This window comes from Haliotis asinina, chromosome 5 (genome assembly GCF_037392515.1).
Source record: "Haliotis asinina isolate JCU_RB_2024 chromosome 5, JCU_Hal_asi_v2, whole genome shotgun sequence".
NCBI lineage: Eukaryota > Metazoa > Mollusca > Gastropoda > Lepetellida > Haliotidae > Haliotis > Haliotis asinina.
In genome coordinates, this window is record NC_090284.1 from 44002601 (window position 1) to 44024498 (window position 21898).

Sequence of the window (21898 nt, forward strand, 5' to 3'; positions counted from 1 at the left end):
TGCACAGATGGAATTAAATTATTGGGAAAAAATGGTCTACAGTGAATTATCAACCTGCCTAAAAAACATCAAGATTCATAAAGACACCCCATGTACGTGTAGGAGGCACATGTGTGCACATGCTTCCCATGCGTTGTGTTTGCGTGTGGTGATAACATGAAATGATGCTGCATACACAAGATGAATGTCATTGTAATGTTACTCAATGGGTTTTCTTTTTACCAGACTTCAAAGTTCAGGTTCCCCTTTTTTTTAAATAGTATATTTTGGGAAAAGTTGTTTGTCATGCTCTTTATGGTAGTGATATACAGGGCTCAAAATTAACACACACACTTTTTCCCAAGTATTTATTGAAAACTATGAAATTCAGGAATTGTGTCCTGATTTATTCAATATGGTAACCTAAGAAAAAAAATGGTGATTCTTTAAATTAAATGTATTTTCTTACTTTGTCAAGAAGTAAGTGAGCTTATGTCTTCTGTATTTTTTATTGGAACTCAGCAGGTGACAGTTCTGTAAATCCAATACATCTATAAGCATTTAAGTGTATTTATTTACCTTACATCACTTCATGTCCAGCCCCCATGGGTAAGCGAGGCTGGAAGATGTTTTGTGCTGTGCTGAGGGACATGATCCTGTACCTGTACAAGGATGAACACCAGCTGAAGAAGGGTGGCTTTGTGGAGAATGCCAACAACTCTATCCGTATACACCACTCCCTGGCCACCAAGGCAACAGACTACACCAAAAAACAGCATGTGTTCCGCCTACAGACAGCAGACTGGTGCGAGTACCTCTTCCAAACAAGGTCAGTCACAACCTATGATGGACCCCTAGATGAAACACCTCTCTCATTACCCATACCTCATCAGCCCAATGTTGTGGATGTAATGGGACATGGCTCATTCAAAAAGGGGGAGAAGGAAATTACTTTTAATATGATGAAAATTATTTAAAATTACTTTTTTCAAGATTATTAGATATTGTTTAAAAAGTACATAAAGGGAAAAAAAATGATCCAGCCTTTTAATTCAAAGTGGCTGGTCGTAAGAGGCGACTAACGGGATCGGGTGGTCAGTCTCGCTGACTTGGTTGACACGTCATTGGTTCCCAGTTGCACAGGTCGATGCTCATGTTGTTGATCACGGGATTGTCTGATCCAGACTTTATTATTTACAGACCACCGTCATATAGCTTGAATATTGCTGAGTGTGGCATAAAACTAAACTCACCCTCACCCTTTAATTCATTGTGCAGAGCTGTTTCCCGAGAGATCTTGAAATCTATTTTTGCTAGTTATAAACTGAGATTTCACCTACAATATGTCTAAGGCAGCATTATTTGCTGTGTACACTTTCTTCCATTCTGTTAGCCTGTCTTACAGTCCCTGAACCACATGATTTTCCCTACTGCCTTGCCTTCCTCACAAGGTGGGACAGTGGGGTAGCCTAATGGTTAATGTGTTCGCTCGTCAAGCCAGAGACTTTGGTTGGATTCACCTCATGGGTACAATGTGTGAAGCCTCTTTCTTGTGTCCCCTGCCGTGATATTGCTATTGGTAAAAAATATTGCAACTATTGTAATTTAACTCACTCCATGCAGTACTGAAGCCCTAATTAAGCAAGTCTAGATTTCCCCGACTCCCAACTGGGGCTCCTTTTCAATTTAAATGGGGTTTGTTTACCATCAACATTATGTATGTTCAGGGACTATGCATTAATGACCATTAGGTGTGCCAGAAACCAACAGTTGTGGTCACGTCAAAGACCCAGGTTTGCCTGGAAAATTGTTCAAAATGACTTCAAACCAAACTTACTCCTAGGCCAGCTGTAGAGGTAGCATCAAAGTCAGGTAATATTAAACACCCAGCAATGTCACCCATACTGTATATCTGGACCATGTTGGACACATTGCTTGTTACCATCCATTAGACATTGTGGTCAATACTCATGCAGTTGATCTATTAAATGTGGACACTTGTTTCCACACTGGGTAACCCTTGTCATAGTATGAGGTGTCATACTAATTTCTGGATAACACTTCTACCATTTAACCGAGGACTAAACTCGCTCGCTCGCTCGCTCACTGTAAGCTCATGACTTTCTACAAAGTGCCCTTGTTTAGAACTGCAACATGTATTGGACACACCTCATTTTGATTACAAACGTACAATGGTTTGGATAAGCTGGCAAGGACAATGTTTTAACTTTTCCATGAATTGCAGTGACAGTAAAGAACTCCAAGAGTGGATTGACACCATTAACATGGTAGCGGCCACATTCTCTGCACCCCCACTTCCTGGAGGCTGTGGCTCCAAGACCAGGTTTCAGCGCCCTCTACTGTCATCCTGCTACACCAGGCATAATATGGTAAGTGCTAGTTGACAGAATCGTAAGTGAGTTAACTGTCTGTGAATCATCTGCTACTGCTGCAGTTAGACACACTGTTATAAATGTACGTCAGAAGAAATGTTAGGAATCAAGTCTCAGTCATTAGATGTGTTTTCATTGAGTTATTTATTTCAGCTTTGTGTCTTAAGAACTATTAACCCAGTATCCAGGATGAAATGTTGGGGTGTCTCCGTCACCTTGAGCTTTGGTACTTAATTATTGGTACTTTGTAATTTTATGCATACGAACATCTGGTCATCAAAGATGTGCATGTAAACCAGTTTTAAATTGATTTGTGCCTCAGTGTAGTGGATGGTGTGAAGTTACAACTGCTGATATGATCACATATTTTCAGTAAATGTGTTTGTATTTGTACTAGTTGAAACATAGTAAGAGAGCTGTTGATAGAGCAGAAGCAATGGAGCAAAATTGGAAGGAAAAAATTTATGCAGTTTCTCAAAGGCCTGGATCACATTGTCGCTGATTTCCACATATTGATGAGATAGGTTCCATGATCCAGTACAGTACAAACATCATCCATGACTCCCCCTCCCTTTGGCCAAGCTGTTACTGGTGCAATTTTGACCCACAGATGGAAGGTGGGGGTTCTATCCTGCATCATACGTTAAAGGTCACATGCAACCAAAAAATCAAACAGAATTAAAACACAACGATCACTTATTCATGATACATAAATGCATTGCAGTTTAAAAAAACCCAAATGAGCAAAATTATAAACATATTATCGCAAATCAAAAGTGCAAGATTTTGTATTTGCGTTTACTTTTTTACAGAGTCTGCTTATCACAATAAACATGCGTTGTGAACACAGCGCAACATAGCTGTTGAAACAACCATTTCCCCCAGCTCTGTGGGAAAATGAGTGAATCGCCTGAACTCTGATTTCGTGGGCGTTTTTTATCACTTTTATTTCAACTTTATAGGTTGAATTGGCATTTTGATGATTTGTTTTGGTAAGTTGTGTTTTAATTTGCATGTGACCTTTAAGGGAAGACTCCATTTACCCTAGCAGTTTCATGGCATTTATTGAATGAGGCAAGGGCTGACTGGCTAGGAGTGTACTGTGACTGAATACAGTATCCATTTTTAACTATGGATTGGTATTACGGCAGGCTGGCACAGTAGATCTATGCTATCGCTACGTCAAGTAAACCCAGCATAGGTTTGGGCTAGTACAGGTAGCAACACGTGTTTGTGTGTGTGTCCATAGCTATATGAGTGACAATCGTGCAATGTTAAACCCTTTACGTGGTGTCCTCCCAACAGAAGGACCAGCTGATGACCCATGAGGACCATGTGAGCAACCTGGAGCAAGACCTTCACCAACACCGAGCCGTGGCACCAGAGAAGGGGGCCAAGGCCAGGGTCATACAAGACTACCTTGATAAGGAAAACTACCTCGAATTTGAGGTTAATATGATTTTTATGTGAAACGAAACTTACATGCAGTAATTGTACTCAACCAGACCCTGTGCTTCTGGACCCAGACGGCAAATTTTAAAAATTATTCCTATAGATTTCCTTTGAAAAATTATCCTCTTATCCAGACAGAAAAATCTGTGCAACATGCATGTGTATGTGTCTGATCAATACCGTTTACTGCACGACTAAGTGTATTCATTCTTAATCTCTCGGAAGGCATTTGACGTGAATTGATTAATTACCCATCAGAACACTAGGGGCGGGTGTCACTCAGGTTGTTAATTAGGATTTGGTGAGTGTGATAACATCTCATCAGAAACGAAAACAAATGTTAATTAGGCTTATGGTTAGCGACACTGTAATTGTACTGTATATAAATTTCCTCCTATCTGTCGTGATGCAAGATGAAAATAGCCTGCCGCATGGTCAAAGTCATGTGATCCCATCCAGAAGTTTACTTTCTGCAGACAGCATAAGTTCGACACGATGTCATATGTTTTCAGAGTAAGAAATGCATCTTTAAAATTAAAAGAAAAAGAATATACATTTGGCAAAATAGTGATTTTTCATCGTGGATTTAGGTTTTTCATCTAACTTACCACCTGAAGCTTCACACACATGATTGTACGTTCGAGACAACCTGACAACTTGTAACCTGCATTCCACCCACCATGGATTATTGGTACACAAATATGTTATGATGGTTCACTGTTATTGGTATTGACTATTGATTTATTGATATAAGTACATGAAACAATTTTCACGTTTTGTTTTCAGTTAATTTTCATGTTTTGCTTGTTTGATCCAGTAAACTGGATGTCTCATTATCCGGACAATTTTCAAGTGAAACCAAAACTTCTGGATAAATGCGGTTCAACTGTATTTTCCTACCATCAATTTTTACACAATATCTTCATCCCTGTTCTGTTTCTTTCAGCTTAAAAGATACAAAACCTATGTGTATCTCCTCCAAGCCAAAATGACAAGCTTTCCCGAGCTTGAACCCTCTCTTGTGGAGACTGCCATTGGAGAAGATGAGGAAGTAGGCATGGCAAGTGATGTCTCCCGAGCACCAGCTGTTCCTCCCTTCTCCACCCCAGCCAAGCCAGTGCAGCGTAGTCTTTCTGATAGGTACAGTTATCGTGCAGCCATTTATCAGACTGATCGGGTAGAATATGACATAATCTGATTCATTGATAATCTTGCCATTATTTGATGAGATCAGTAAACCAAGAAATTAGCAATGGGTGAAATTTGCTAAAGACGGTAATGGCGCCTGTGACCAGCTCCTCCAAGGGATGATAGTGGAGCATTGTTTAAAACCACTGTAGCTGTTTACACCAGCTATATGAAGATGGAATGTGTGGTTTCAGAAGTTGATTTCACATCACATTTAATCGGAGGGGTAAACTTCTCTTAAAAGCATCTGTGATGTAACTGAGAATTGTTTGTTGCAACAATTTGAATTGACTTGTCAGTTTCTATTAAAGGATTCACTTGACTATATTTTGCAATCTATGTATGTAATGCAATGAAGCGTAGTTTCTTGGTTTACTTTTGATTATAGCCGAGTGGTAGCTAGATAATCCTTAAGAATGTGAATTGCTTCAACATTTTAACGTATATATTTGACTTGAGTGATGCTACTAGTGCTGTGACCTGTACACTGTTAAATAAGTATTGTGGCTGTTTTCACATGAATGATTGCACTGAAGAATTAATGCATTTGATTTTACTTTAATCACACTTTGTAAGATTCATGCTGATCATTATTATGATTTATAAATTGCAAAATATGTGGGTGTATGTATATGTGTGTTTATAAGTAAGACATCTATTGGACAGTTGAAATATGGAAGTATAGATCTAACTTAGGGTCAGACCCAGGGATATCTGTAATTTGGAAGGTAGCAGTTACTTTAAAATGTCTCCCAAATATTTTATTGATACCAGTTTTGTCGCTATTTAGCCTGTTTTTACTTGACTATTTTCACATACGTCTGTTCATCCCTGGCTTGTTTACTGGGATCTCGTCAACTAATTCTCATTGACCATTGTTTACAGATATGTACTTTTGCTTCCACCCACATTGTACTAATCTCAAATGTTGCCATTTGCTTTCATGGGAGACATCTAACATGTGTTTGGGTTCATTATCACTCTCCTGACTAACTGATTAAACAACAAACTTTCCTAGAATCTTTTTTTTTTCAATGTAATTTTACACCTTTTTCCTACATCTCTCGTTGATTAAAAGATATGGACTTAAAGCTCTGGGCCCTTAGCCTTGAAATGTTTGTAACCTTAAGAATCCTTAACTTTGATCGTAGCCAATGTGTTAAGAATGGTGTTAATAAGTGCATAGGGTTGTGAATGTTTCAAGACAAGCTAGCCTGGAAGCAGTTCTTCTGTGAAGGGAAAGTTTCAGTCCAGTGTTATAGTGGTATCACACTATCAAAGATCCATTCTTATTCAGTGTTGTGATATGGAGAAATCCCACTATTTGTGAAACATATTTTTAAATTTAGACCGTATGACTTACTTTGAAATCCTCATCGTCATCACAAATATTTCCTTTCCGGTAGTATTTTGCATGTTCTACAGTAACAGGTACTGTAGGTTTTGTTATCTTTACTCATCTCAGGATTTGCTTTGCTCCAGTCTAGTCATTCATAGCATAATTGAAAACAACCAGGAACCATCCTGTTAGCACTGTGGTCACTTCCTTTTTGTTTACTATGGTAATCGCATGCTGTTTACCAAGCTTACATTTTATCCTTGATGCTTACATTTAGATGTTGGTTTGGCAGTATTCTATTGCTTGTGTTGTAATTGGTCAAATAATGGTCCACGTTGAATTCAGAAAAAAAGACTATTTTTGTACCTATTTATTTTTTGTTATTTTCAAACCCTTGTTTTGATTGACATCACATCATTAGAAACCATCTCCGGTACACTAGGTTCTTGAGTCTTCCTCTTCATGCAGCACTTGACTAGGTTGGTTTCCTCTTCATGCAGTACTTGACTAGGTCGGTTTCCTCTTCATGCAGTACTTGACTAGGTCAGTTTCTTCATGCAGCACTTGACTAGGTCGGTTTCCTCTTCATGCAGTACTTATGTAGGTCAGCTTCTTCATGCAGTACTTGACTAGGTCGGTTTCCTCTTCATGCACCACTTGATTAGGTCAGTTTCCTCTTCATTCAGTTCTTGACTACGTCGGCTTCCTTGACTAGGTTAATTTCCTCTTCATTTAGTACTAGGTCGGCATCCTCATGCAGTACTTGACTATGTCGGTTTCCTCTTCATGCAGCATTTGATTAGGTCAGTTTCCTCTTCAGGCAGTACTTGACTAGATCAGTTTCCTCTTCATGCGGTACTTGACTAGGTCAGCGTCTTCATGCGGTACTTGACTAGGTCGGCTTCCTTGACTAGGTTGATTTCCTCTTCATTCAGTACTTATGTAGGTCAGTTTCTTCATGCAGTACTTATCAAGGTCATGTTTACTTTTTAGGTTTGATGAGCAGTTGTTTCAACTTCACAGTTTGTAGATGAATATGGTCCTGTATCCAGTTGCATTTAGTCAATTACAGATATTGTACTCCATGGTTTGACTTTTGTTTTAACAAAAGATGTAATCACCAGAGGTGTGAATATTGTCATGGCTTTTCTTCTTGATATGTTCGAGTTAAGTCCTTAATGAAGTGTGTACAGGTGGATGTTTCATCTTCATCATGTAAGTCAAGTTCTAATATCATAGTCATCTGGAGTCACAAGCTGAGACCCTCAACATTATATTTACCTGGGGATAGGTATTCCCATTCTGCCAAAATGGTCATCTGTGTAAGCTTTCTGGAGAAATACGTGTTAATCAGGGGTGTTCATCGAAGTGGCATCACGTGATAGCTATCACAAACTTAAAGAGCAGCTCACGTTTCTTCTGCCAGTTACCATTGTGTTACTGGATTAAGATTTGGAGGGAGGTATATTATGCAATTAAAACATTTGGGTTAATGTTCAGGCAAATGCTTTTACACAAGATATTTTTTCAGTTACACTAAGTACTTGCTCTCTCGATTCCTGTAAGACAAGTTAGTGTTTTTTTCTAAGTTCTCTGTTCATTGGTCTGTGTTCCACATACCTGTGTGTTTTCCTAGGATAGTTTCACAATATGCATAACATACTTGTTGCTCTTAGGCATACGAGAATCTAATGATAATCCGTTTGAAATTAAGATTCAAGTTGGTTATGATTCTCTATCTGTGAACACTATGCATGTAGGAAAACCTGTAGGTTGTTCATCACGTAGAGTTACCCTGTTACGTTAAAGCGACATTCAGTGACGTATCTGAAATACAGTTGAAAGCGGTATTAGACCAACTCACTCACTCAGTGTTTCCGTGGAGTTACCCTGTCACATTACAGCAACATTTAGTGACGTATCTGAAATACAGTTCAAAGCGATATTAGACCAACTCACTGACTCCAGGACAATCTGTTGACTATTGTGCCTTTCTGCTTTATGGAAAATATACTCATGGAAATGAATAAAGGAACACATGAAAGTACAAGTGTTCTTCTATTCTTTTCCAGGTTTCTTCGCAAGGTTATGTATTGCACTGTAGGTGAATTCGGGAAATAAACAATGGGACACTTGTACTTTCATGTGTTCCCTTAATAATATCCATGAGTATATGTCCAACATGATGATATTCACATTTGCCAAAATCTTGCAATGAACAATCACTATGAGACAAGTGTTGCTTTCTGATAGTACAAACTTTACATTTGAATACAACTTCTGGGCGACAAAGCAGGTTAGATGTGAACATGTAACCTTAGTATGATGATTTTTCTGACAAGGGTAACCACTTTGTAGTTCTAGCCATGTGTCCAAATCACAGTTCAGAAAATGTGTTTCTTTTAAGTACAAGCAGTTAATAATCACACGTGACTGGCAGACTCTCAGCAAAGCTTTAACATGAAACAAGGTGTTATTATGGTTATAGATGATTCATATGCTGGTCATATCATATTACATTGTATTGATAACCCTGACAAGACATTAGTTGGAATACAGATAGTTGTTTGGTGTAGGAAGGCTGGATATTGTTTCATAGTAAAATATATCACAGTAAAATTTGCTACTGCTACAGCAAGATTGGAGGACATCCCAGGTCAGTACAGAACTATTTTTCATCCAGTCTTGTTTACGAGTAGATGAGATCAGTCTGCTTTTTTATAGTGCTTGCTCAAGATGGGTAAACCAGGGCATTATGAACAACAGTCAATTTTGAAATGAAAGACTTTCCCCCTTTCCAGATCTTTGAGTAGATTCTGCAAGCACCTGAAGCACCAAGGTCTGATTTTTATGAGATTTTGGTGACAGTTGTTGTCTTAGTAGAACTTTCTGGAAAGACATTGTTTCATGTCGACACTATATGAGCTCGGACAAGCACACCTTCTCACACTACTGGGGACTGCTTAAGACAAGTTTGTTGCATGTGATCACCAAAGAACTCAATATTTGTCATATTATATCATGTCAGCCATATCTCTGTCCTTTATGGCACAGTTACTAATGAATCAGTTTGAGGTGGTAATACTTATGTATTGATCCCAAATGCATTATTTATACAAGTGGTACTCCTTCACTAGGAGTAAAGCAGTCCAAATATATTCAATAATATTATGATAAGGTCTTTCATCTCAAAGAGTCTTTGACATTAAAACCCAGGTTAAAATCAGGTTATATAACTGGTTATATAACTGGAGGTCGTTCGATAAAGACATATTTCCCTGCTTTTCGATACCAGGCTTTTTAAAGAGGATATTTCCATAGAAGGTCACTTCAGGTCAGCTCAGGGCAATATTTGACAACCTAGGCTAAATGAACATTACATAGCACATGATCCAATGTGTCCATTTTCTACAATGATTTGTATAACAAAATTTCTTTAGCATGTTTGTTTGGAAGTTTTTCCTAAACTATAGCGACAATAGTACCCCCTTTTGGGGTAGTATAGAAATTTCCCACGAACATATATGCCCATTTAAGTACAAAAAAAACCCACTGTACCCATATATATTGACAACTGTACTCCCTTTAGATGCCATGTTGCTGAAAATTAAGGGGATGGGGATGTGAAACAATGCAATAGTGTGGTCAGGTTCTTAGTAGCCAGAACCTTCCTGAAGGTGGTGCTCATGCAATAGTAGTAGTCCTCTTATTACTTGTTCATGGCACTACATACATTCCCATTCTCGGTCATAGAACACTATCATACTTTCTGATACTTTTTCAACTCTCTGGGGACCATACAGGCATTCTGCGCGTTAGGCACAATGAACTAAACACTCACATTGCCAGCACATCCTCACAGGTACCCATTTTACAGCTGGGTGAAAAGAGACAGTGTTGATCTTGTCCATGGATACTACACAGATGTGCCCACCAAGGTGCCTCCATTGACTCATTTGTAAGAATTTCGAGGCATCTATGCCTGATGGTTTATTATTCGCCTGGCAAGACCTTCTATGGCAAAGTCCTCCGAACTTCAGGCAGGGATGTTGAGAAAACAAATGAAAGATCTCATATTGTTAAAATTTTAGTGCAATTATTTTGAAAGATGACAGAAGTGGATGCCAATAAAATGTTTAAGTCTATTTGTACCAAAATATCTTTTAGCATTAATCTCATACTCTGTTCATATGTACATTATTTAAATCATCTTAGAAGACAAATCATTTTATTTTACTTACTGTTAGGCTGGTGGATGAAGTCGCTTTATGAAGGCTTTATTATGCCCAATCATTCTCTGTGAGGAAAGTGTATTTCATGTAACTAAACACTTTGTACAGACACCCTATCATTTTGACCATACAGTAGGGAAAATCTGTGTGTGCTTGCTCTGTTTTATTTTTTCCAGTGTCTTCAGGGAAATTTATTTGTTTTCTTTTACTGATGCTCTTGCCAGTTTGTGTAGGGATTTGATTTTGATTCTTGACTTTGAATTCTTGTCTCATTTTCTTCAGTATTGAGAAAGAATTATATAAGTGCTCAAACACAATAACTGTGTGTATCTCACAGACTGCCATACAATACAGTGTATGTCTCCTGGAATGACAGACTGTATTTTTCAATTTCAGTTTTGAAATATAATTGTCTCATCATCTTGGTTTTAACTTTGGCTCAAGAGGCAACTGGTGGACAATCTTGCCTCAAAATGTCTTTTTCTGTGTCTTTATATCAAATACATGTCACAACAGTATCAATACATACCTATATCAAACAGTTGCAGAAGTTTTTTTGCGTGTGTATTATAGTTATCAGGAAATGTTTCATTGCCAGAAAGTGTCATAACTGATTATAACTTGGGTGGCTTGGCTAGACACAATCCTTATAAGGTAGGAAAAAATTCAGGGTTTTGTTGAGGCCATGATTTAACCTAACGTTTGCTATAAATATTGTTAAAACAGTTAGCTTGAATGAGAAGACTGAGCTGATAGCAAGCCATGGGGAAAAATGAATCAATTAAACATCATTGATCTGAATGCAAGTTTAAATTTGTTATTAAAGTTCATCTGAAAGTAACAATAATTTCAAACTGAAACCAAGTAAATACACTTTCCCAATTTATCTGCGAATCAAACAAAGTTTTAAATCCATGATGGATGTGTGTCAATATTTGGAAATATAGTACTTCATTTACATAGTACTTCATTGTACATTTTGTAGTGGATGTTTCTTTGATATAGTAGGCATAAATGATGTTTTATACCATGTATTTTCTTGTGTACAAGACCCATAGTGTTGAATGTTATACACACAGCTTAGTTAGGTGCACTATTTGGGAGAGAAAGTGCTTGTATATGGATAGTGCTATTTCACATTAAGCCTTGGTTTGAATGAGCACAAGACAAAACATAATTGCACATTTTGTGAAAGAAGTAGTGGACATATTTTTTTACTCTTTAATTTGTCTTTCACATTGCTCTTTTACACATACTTGTGTTTGATTTTTTCATAAACTACACCTGTAATAACAATGAATTTAAAGTTAGTTTAGTGTTGTGATTCTGAGATTAAAGCACCTCAAATCATGGTATTGACCAGAGGAAAATATATCTGAAATTATAGAACTATAAAGTCATATTCTTATTTGTGCTGGTTTCCTTTAAAAAAAAATGTTTTAGAATTAAATATATCCTTAATATAACGGTCAGGATTTGGAAACACTTGACAATTACTAGTCTGAAATGGATAAGCAAAAATGAAATGTTTACATTCTGAATCCATAGGAGTAGTCAAAAGCTGAATGTGACAAGCCAAATAGAGACAACTAGTGGTGCTAACCAAACAGGACATATGTGATATGTTTCCAGCTCTCTCTCAAGATCATGCTTGCAGTACACAACAGTGAGTTGCTGCAATATGTTGATCAGGTCATATATGATCAGCAAACTAAATGTTCGCTTCTTCTATAGAGCCTACCTTTATGTGGATTTGCTATTTTCTTGTTATAAAATGCAAACAGGGAGACAAAATGGTCACTGTTGGCATGCATGATACACAGGCTCCTAAACAGTTAAAATTCAGTGAAAGTTTGATAAACTCAAGGAAATTCTGTCACTTCGTGTCAATGCATGTTGATTCAGACAGATGTCTTGTATTGTCTATAGACACGCAACCTTGTCTACTTCATAGACATAACTCCACCAACAAAAGGGTACCTTCTGAATATGGGACAGGATTATACTCCAGAAATTGAGGTTAGCAAGAGATAGTATTTTTGTGCCCTATTTGTCAGCTGAAACATATTTGGAGTTTGGTACATTGTAGTTATCTTTACAAGTAATTGCTCTGATTTGGATGGAAAATTTGACAAATATTTAATGCTGTCTAAAATAAACTTTAAAATATGACTTGTCTAATGCATTGCCATGCTGAATAAAGTCTGTTATTAGAATATAGTGTGCAGGTTGAACATTCCCTTTAGATAGGGGAAATCGACAAACACGTTGCCATGTGTGTGCATGACCTTGAGACATTTAACGGAGATTTTAGTATGCAAATTCCTGGAACATTATCGTTTCTTCATACCCACTGGCATTTCTAGTTCGAGATTTTGCATGTTTCTCGTCAAATTCTTGTCTGTTGCACTGTCATTGTCTGTTCATGTACAGCAGTTTCCCAGGTCTATTTGCATTTGTGTACTGTTTTGTTTTTTTCACTGATTTCAATCTCATCTTTTATCAGAGTTGAGTTAAAATGCATTTACCAAATGACCCATTAAGGAATAGCTAGCAGATATACCACTGTCTATTTTAGTAGTGTGCACTTGCAATTTGTTTACCTTTTTTGTTTACCAAAGCTTGAATGATACAGATAATATGAGCGTATTCATGTTATGTCAATTCTTGTGTAGTTTATTTTCCTTAAACCTGACTTGTTGCAAGTTTGTGAAGCTGTACAGTAGAATAGGCCAATATTGTTATGATCATTATCAAAGTTGTTTTGCAAACACCTATTATTGAAATCCATGTATAAATATTGGATGGACGCATAGGTCACTTATGCAGACTGTAAAAGCACAAACCCACGGCCTTACTGGAACAAGTCCATCTGGTGATAGAGCTTTCATCTAAAATGTACCTTGTGTTTCTAAATGATGTTCATGTTTTGAATATTGTATAATATTGCTTCAAGTGGTCATCTTTAGGTTTTGATATGTGTTATTGAGGCTAGCTCGTTTGATAATGTGGAGGGAAGAATTGCACTGGCAATAGAGGTGTATGATTTGATTGACAGTTGACCATCTATTTTGCATTTGCTGCCAAAGCAAAGGAAATGTTGAATCATTTTCAAACCATATAGACTTAAATTATCAGTTGTTTTCGGAAGCAGCCATTCAAATAGTGAAAGCATTTTATTGTTTGGTATTATGGTTGCTGTCTGCTCAAGGATTACTTGCCTTTCGCAGTCCTTGCAGGACAGGTAATTTGAGTTCACTTTGTACCAAAGAATACTCAGCCTTATTAATGAGGGGTCACTCAGATTTTTGTAAATAGTAATCACTGAAATACATCATGCTCAAGAGTGAAGTTCCGTGGTCACTCTTTAACCTCTTGTCATGCATTGCACATGCCTGGGCAATACCAGTTTGCATTCTGGAGTTTCATTTAGCTAGCTTCATCCATCACCTTTGATATTGGTGTTTTCATTGTTTTTAATACTCATCTATTTTTCAATTTTCACAAAAGCATCAAGATAGTTACATATGCACAGACAACATGATTTCCAACTGTCACATGGCCTGCATCCTCTGACATGATGCTTGTTAGGTCTTTGAATGAATGGCATTTAGAAGTGATACACAAAAAAAAAAGATTTTATGGGTGTCTAATTGAATATGAGGAGCAGAAGATTTTGGAGTATATCCTCACCCGGTCAGTGATACTTGTTATATAATGTGTTTAACTCCCAGCATATGTAGGTGACCCTTCAGTAATGATGTTGAGTATTTATGATACTTGTATGTCATTCAAGCAGATGTTATTGCCCTAATTTACTGACAGTCAGTGTCTCACCTGCACACAGACATTTATACTGTGGCTTGAAATGATAGATGGGGTAGCCTAGTGGTTAAAGCATTTGATCATCTTGCCGAAGCCCAGGATTCGATTCCCCACATGGGTTATATGTGCCCATTTCTGTTGTCCCCTGCCATGATAATGCTGAAATATTGCTAAAAATCGACTTAAAAGCAACTTACTTACCTGAAATAATGCTGTGTCATGGAGCGTATTTCCCCTTTATAGCGTGACCTAAGTGCTATGTACAACAGAAGCTAGTGATTTGTGATGTCATCATTGTGCATCACATGTTACATACAGTTTGGGATGGCAATGTTCCACTGTTTTTTGCAGATTTTATTTCATATTGATAAATTCAACCCCCCATTTGATGACATATTGTGTTTCTTTGGAAAATAGACTTTCTTGTTGCCAGTTAGAATAAGTATTGAGGTTTGATGCTTTATCATGTAGCTGCACCAGGATATGATGACTGGTTTCTGCTTGGCAGGTTTCTCATCAAGGTGCAATATGGTAACATGTTATATAGATCTCATGAAACATCTTGTACAGCTTTTGTTGATAAAGTTAATCTCCGGGAATTCTGTTGGTTGTGTTTCCACTTGTTTTTCACTATTTTAAGATGTAGAAAATGTACAGTCACCTGTAGGTTAGCTTTTACTTATTGTCAGTGTACATATTGCATTGCTATCACACTTCACGTGTAGAGGAACTGTATGTATAAAAGTTGTCTCCCTTGATCTGAATGAATTATGTCCCCTGTTTTGGATAATTGTTGAACATAATTGTTCCCATCTGGGCCACCAAGTACCTATTTTAAATCTTCTTTTTTTGTGTGTGTGGTTTTTTTTTTCGCTTTTAAAAACAGATTTGTGATATGAAAGGACATTATTTGAGAGGAAAATGGACATCCTTGTGTTTTTAATAGTGCATGGTTATTCAGAATGGTATCACATTGATCAAATTTGTGATGTGTTGTCACTCATCATTGTATTTTAGGTTTGTCATATTTTACCCTTTGTCCTCGATACTATGGTGGCCAAAGAGGGCATTTATGTGATGCACAATCATAGGCTTCATCATGCTTCATCAGATGTTTGTGAATGGTCACTGGTTTCAGTTTCTCTGTAAGATGTCTATTTAGTTCCACTGATGGTCAACACTTTTCATCTTTATACTGCTTCTTTCATCCAATCCACAAGACATTAATTATACAATCAAATATTGAATCACAGGCATAGTGTAAGTTGTTACCTGACACAACAACAACTTCCTGTTTATCCTGGCATATATTGGATTATTTCCAGTGACGTTTTGATTTGTAAATTTCTAGAAAATGGTAGAAAAAAATCTGTTTTATCTATATGATATATGAAAATATTTCCACCTGTCTACACTTACATAAAGATTTTTGGATTATCTATTGCCTTCTACTTAGCTTATGTAGGGACCGTTCAGTATTTAAACTTTTGCATAATATCAATATTTACATAAGCTCTTTTTCTATCCTAAGATGTCTTCCATGTGGCTTTCGTCTGCACTATTTAGTTACTTACTCACATCCCTGTACAAGAGTAAAATCAATGTTGTTAGTGTTGACAGTTCATGAATGTTTGAGTGTTAATGTATTGTAACTATGGTAACAGGCCTGTGTAGATTTCAGACATGTAAATTTAGAATGATAAATCTCTAATTTCCAGTGAAATATTCCTTTTCTCTCTGCTGCTTATATGAGATTTCTAGGGAAATATTGAAAGTTTATATTTTGATAGTATCTTGATTTGTACATAACTAAAATGAATATGTATTTGTATCTTTTCAAATTTGTACCCAAAGTTTGCAGATCTGACTGATGCTACGATGAAGTTCTGATTGAAATTATTATATCATGCATGGAGGTTGTATCAGGTGGTAATGATAAAGGTTAATGTGTTTGATGGAGTTCAATATTGGATAATATCAGAGCATCATATTGTATCATGAGCTATCATACCTCCCTTGTCGTTCTATCAGTGATCCAAGCTGGTCAAACAGCAATATTCTGATAGAACTGTCAGTCATATATCCAGTACTGATATTTCTAAGGAATGGAGTTATGCGATAGTTACTTTACATGATAAATGTTTATTAGCTTTTTGGTTGGAGATGGAAACTTGTCATGCCTGTGGTACTTGTGAATAGATGTCCACAGAAAAATGGACTTTTGGGACAAGTGTTAGGTGTTACTTACTTCTGGGAGAATGCTATAGGAAGTTTGTTATCATTCTCATCTAATATCAGAGATAAAGTAACATGATTATGCTATCTGTACTTGAAACTCTACCATGCAGAAAACAAATGATGTACTTTTTCTGATAAGAAACTGACTGGGTAATGAGTAAACTTCATGTTGTTTGACATGTGAAGTGAATCAATGCCTCTCAACAGTGCTTTTTTTTATCATCGATGACATGTAAACAAATCTTTCATTTTTATAAAGGTTATGTTTGGAAAGCTTATATGGATTATGCCTAATTAGAGACTAATAAACTCATTAATTTCATCATAATAATTGTGGTGTAATCTCTGCTGTGATCACTGGTAGGAAGACCAGGTAGTATGTATTGTCCTGTAGGGAAGCATCAGATGGCTCCTGGTGTGTGGGCAGTGCCCACTGCCTGTCTGGCCTGTTGTACATAGCCCTCTTTGTCTGTACCTAGAGGAACTGGTGCTACCGTTCTAATGTGTCATCATCTGTCGACTGCAGTCATCATCTGGAGACAGGTGCCAATCATTCTTAATGTATGTGTAATTTTACTTAGTCCAGACATAAAAATGTTACAACAGTATCAGAAGTTTTGTTATCATTTCACGTAAAGGATATTGACAAGGCATGCTTTTCAACTTTGCAGTATTTAAGTTGGTTGATATTGATGATGCATAGACCTTACTAGCCTGTCATAAAGACCCTGAAGTAAATATATCCTAGAAAGCCCGTATAAGTGTAGAAAATGTCAAGATAAAGAAAGTTTCAGAGCTCCTTTTCATTATGTTTAATTTGTTTAGTATGAGCTTTTTTTTCTTTAAAACATGTTCATTGCATAGACTAGATGTTAGTCTAAGACCTTAGAGTTCTGTTAGTTTTATGATGTTGATTTTGGGGTGTTACGATTTGGATTTGAAGCAAGACAGAAACAAATGATGATATATGTGCTTACTTTGGAGAGTTCTCACCATCATACAGTATTTCTGCATCTATTAAGTACACTAGGTGTGAAACACACAGGAGCTCAGTATGCTGGTCCTAATCTCAAGCATGATTGCATTCATGCTTTTAAATCCTACACACAGACAGTGTGCAAAATAGTTTCCACATTTTGTTTCCCAGTCAGGATAGCTATGCCTTAAAGTTATTAGCCCACAAAATAATTCACTAGCCTGAGCAAAGATTACAAAATAGATGAGAAAAAGGTAATGGGTTTCCATTTTTATTACACCATAATCTTGTTGGATTTAAAAGTTTTTAATAACTTATCAAGTTAGAGAGCGTGATATATTTACAAAATGACCTCTTGAAAATTTACGAGCCAGTGAGGCCTGTGACTATGCAGATTTTCTGGCCCGACTTAATTTTTACTAGCCATGGTCTGGCAGGCCAGTGACTACTTTGCACACTGCACACAGACACTTCAAATGCTGTTCTATTGACAGTGTAACAGTGCCTCACCCTATGCAGGTTAGGTTTACAGGACCAGCTCGGTATATTCTCAGTATATGCGGCTTTCACACATCACAGAACACATTGTTTCGGTATAGTAATTAAACTAATTGAAGAAACTGAAGAATAGAATCAATTACAGTATTTATAAACGTCAAACGTACTTTACAATTTCAAATCCACTACAAATGCACTACTATGATATGATTGGCTGTCTAAGGACGTGCATGATTCTGACCAATCATGTTGGCATAGCAGACTTAGCCAGGAAAGCGTCATTAGAAACATCTTTATCCAATAAAGTCGCACCTTACACCTACTCTGGCAAGGGTAAAGTGATACTGTTGATGTTCAGAGCTTCTGAACAATACCCACTGTAAGATGATGCCTTGCATATTATTGGTACAAAGCTTCCAAAATGGAGGTATTATACCCTGTTGGATCCCGTTAACGAGCGGATATCCACTGATATTGGAAAATAGACGATCATACATATCATTTGAGAAACTATGTTATAATAAGTAAATGCATCTGGTTGACTGGCATTGAAAGAGTTAATATTACTGTGCCAAGTATTTTTAGCGTGGGGAAGAGAAACGCAAATTTCGCAAAATATAAACTGACACAGAATATTTCCGGTTTACAGTATTCCCTCAAATAAGTGCTGGCTAGTCTGACAAGCTCTGGCCTCTAGTAAGAATCACCATATTTCTTCTAATGCATGCTGGCTAGTATGAAAAACATTGGTCACCAGTTAGAAATGGAAGCAGTATGCATCACAATAACTGCTGGTTTCTTATGGTCGTTTGAGTTGTTATCCATAGATTATTTCCCCAAGCTCAGTTGAAATATTAAGCACCAGGGTGCCATCGTACAAAAGCACCTTAGTGCTAAGACTACCTTTGTTGAGATATGGGAGTTACATTCATCTTAGCGCTAAGATCACCTTGTGCAACAGCACCCAGGTGTCTGATTACTGACAGACCTCTGTTGTATACACCGTATTTCATCAGGGACACAGAAATTTCTTTTGGAAGGCTGGATAAAATGAAAATTATAACTAGATGTTGCAGCTGGATGTGAAATTTTGAAGTGTTCAAACATAAGCATAGGGGCAGTAGAGTAGTCTAGTGCTCAAAGCGTTCATGACCAGTACAATATGTGAAGATCATTTCTGGTCTCCCCTCATCATGATAAATTGCTGGAATTTTACTAAAAGGGACATAAAATCACTCATCATGCCAAATCATATTTGCAATCAAATAATGTTGTAGATTGGTTCATTTAGTTAAGCCTTTTCTGAGAATCGGTCCTCCTAGATTTCAAACTTTTATACACAATCAGTTGTCGGATAACTTCCTGCTCACATTTTCAAAAACTTGGGGTTAAACTGCATTTGCCTGGATGCCAAAGTTGGATTTTTTTTTATTTTCATAAAACAATTTTTTCAGTATTACTCTTTAGTGTGACAACGTCTAACACTGCTGCAGAGAGGCAAGTTCATGTGCCCTAGTTGCATGATGTAATTCATATTAATAGATCTTGATTAGGTGTTCTTTAATCTAATCAGGCTCTGTAATCTGATTTGAACGTATCACTTTCACCTCTCTCTTGTACAGAGTACAAGGCATGACTTGATAACCTACTATGTTTGGGTCAAAGTCAACCACACTACCGTACTATAGCCTTCTTTTGATTATACAGTGTAAAGCCTATTTCTGGTGACCACCTGCTGGAATATTGCTGGAATATTGCTGAAAGCGGCATAAAACTAAACTCAAATTTGACAATGAACAGGCATTTGTTAGTCACAGGTGAACAATGTTGTTGGAAACTTACTTTCACATGTTTCATTTCCAGTTATATATTTTGAGCAGTCTGAGAAACAAAATGGCATTGATACCTAAACGAAACTGCTCATCAGTTTTCGTTTCATAGGAAAGCAGGATGTCTAAATGCAGCCGATCATGTAGGTGATGCACACATTAACCATTTTCATGTTTTTCAGTCTGTGAAGACTTTCAAAGATTAGACAGTTTTCATGTTAATCTCCACAGAGACAGAGTTTTCATGTTAGTGTTTCACACTGAAACTTTGAATGGACCCTGCTAATCCGGAGGGGTGGTGGGTTAGCGTAGCTGTCCAAGAATTTACTTGTCACACCGAAGATCCTGGTTCGATTCCCTACATGGGTACAATATATGAAGCCCATATCTGGTGTCCCCTGCAGTGATATTGCTCAAGATTGCCAGGAAGCGGTGTAAAACCATAATCACTCTGTTAATCCAGACACCTGCCTTCCATCGGTAAGTTGACATACAAAGATACATTACTCCTTACCCATGTTGCTTAATTACCCAGTCTTGACTGGTTTCTGCAGGACAGCACAGGGTATCACTACCAACAGTCTGGATTATCAGTTTTACTGCATACAGTGCTGCATGAATTTTAATACCTGGATACAACCTGGATTAACAGGTTTTTACTGCATACAGCACTGTAGCACTGTGTGGATTTAAAAGGTTTTACTCCATGCACTGATGTCTGGATTAACCAGGTTCCGTTGCATACAGTACAATCTTGATTTACAGGATTTTACAGCATACAGTGCTGTGTGGATTTTATTGGGTTTTACTCCATGCTGTAGTGTCTGGATTAACCAGGTTCCATTGCATACAGTAAAATCTTGATTTCCAGGATTTTACTGCATACAGTGCTGCATGAATTTTACGGGTTTTACTGCATACAGTAAATTGAGTAATGTCAGTATTTACAAGGATGCAGTTCATACAGTCTTGGTTGAAAGGGTTTTGCTTTCCACATTACAGTCTTGATCAACAGACTTCCACTGTATTCAGCGCTGTCTGGATTAACAGGTTTTCTCTATGTATGATACATGGATGGAGTAGAAATATCCATGTGCAAATATTCTATCCTTTTTTAGGCAAACCTGAAAGTGAGAATTATGTCACACATTGTCAGTACTAGGCAGGATGTTTATGAGTTGAAGTGGATACAGAGTCATGAAAAGAACCGCAAGAAACAAGTGAAGATCTCCCATGGAGTTCCGACACCAGCAACAAGTAACCATGACAACCATCACGATTATCACATCATTTTTAAATGTGAAAAATAACACTTAAAATTATAAACGTTATTGGCTTCTGTGTTTATATTTGCCTGAGAATTATGTACAAAATTAAAAACAAATGTAATTCTGATAGTGGATTCACCAGAGTATGTGACAGGATCATTTGGTTTGGAGGGTTCTTGCTAGGTTAAATTCGGTAATATTTTCATGACAACAATGCAGGTACTTTTATACCTAGAAACCAATTTAAGATGAGACGATAGAGGGCAGTCATTAAATCTGTGCATCAGGTTCATTTGCACGGTTACAAAATAAACTACATTTTGCAAAAAGTGGCTCTACATGATTCATATTCATTTCAAAATAATTGTAATAATGCTTTAGATGGGTGTGATGTGTATAATAACCTCATTCTTTGCTTTTGCTCCCATGCTTTGGAAATCTGCTGGCGACATCCACGGAGAGGATAGCGTAGGTTTGTACCTTCCTTGCATGTTCATTGCATGCTCTAACATGCTATAGGCCTCAGATTGGCACGTAGCTTGTCAATAGTGGCGTTAATTTCACATACACTTGCAATGCAAAAAGTCATCTAACTGATCAGTTGACACTTACGGTTTGTAGCTGTGTAGCTATATGGCTAATTTTCTAACACATTAGATGTTTCTGTAATAATTTTATTTG

The 21898-nt window shown here is 37.1% G+C and overlaps 1 protein-coding gene across 2 annotated transcripts in view; it reads left to right on the forward strand.

Moving 5' to 3' along the window:
- The window catches only part of LOC137284692 (PH and SEC7 domain-containing protein 1-like), a 40937-nt gene that overhangs the window by 15657 nt on the left and 3382 nt on the right, over positions 1 to 21898 (forward strand). Inside the window, exons 8-12 of one of the 2 annotated variants that reach the window (XR_010956916.1) lie at positions 580 to 808; positions 2225 to 2369; positions 3678 to 3821; positions 4771 to 6955; positions 7298 to 8368. Coding sequence is in view for 1 of the 2 variants with exons in the window: in XM_067816605.1 (XP_067672706.1) it covers positions 580 to 808; positions 2225 to 2369; positions 3678 to 3821; positions 4771 to 4964 (712 nt within the window). In the remaining variant the exon portion in view is untranslated. Of the gene's footprint in view, positions 1 to 579; positions 809 to 2224; positions 2370 to 3677; positions 3822 to 4770; positions 6956 to 7297; positions 8369 to 21898 lie in introns of those variants that run through there. The other variant, XM_067816605.1, reaches the window with a different exon arrangement.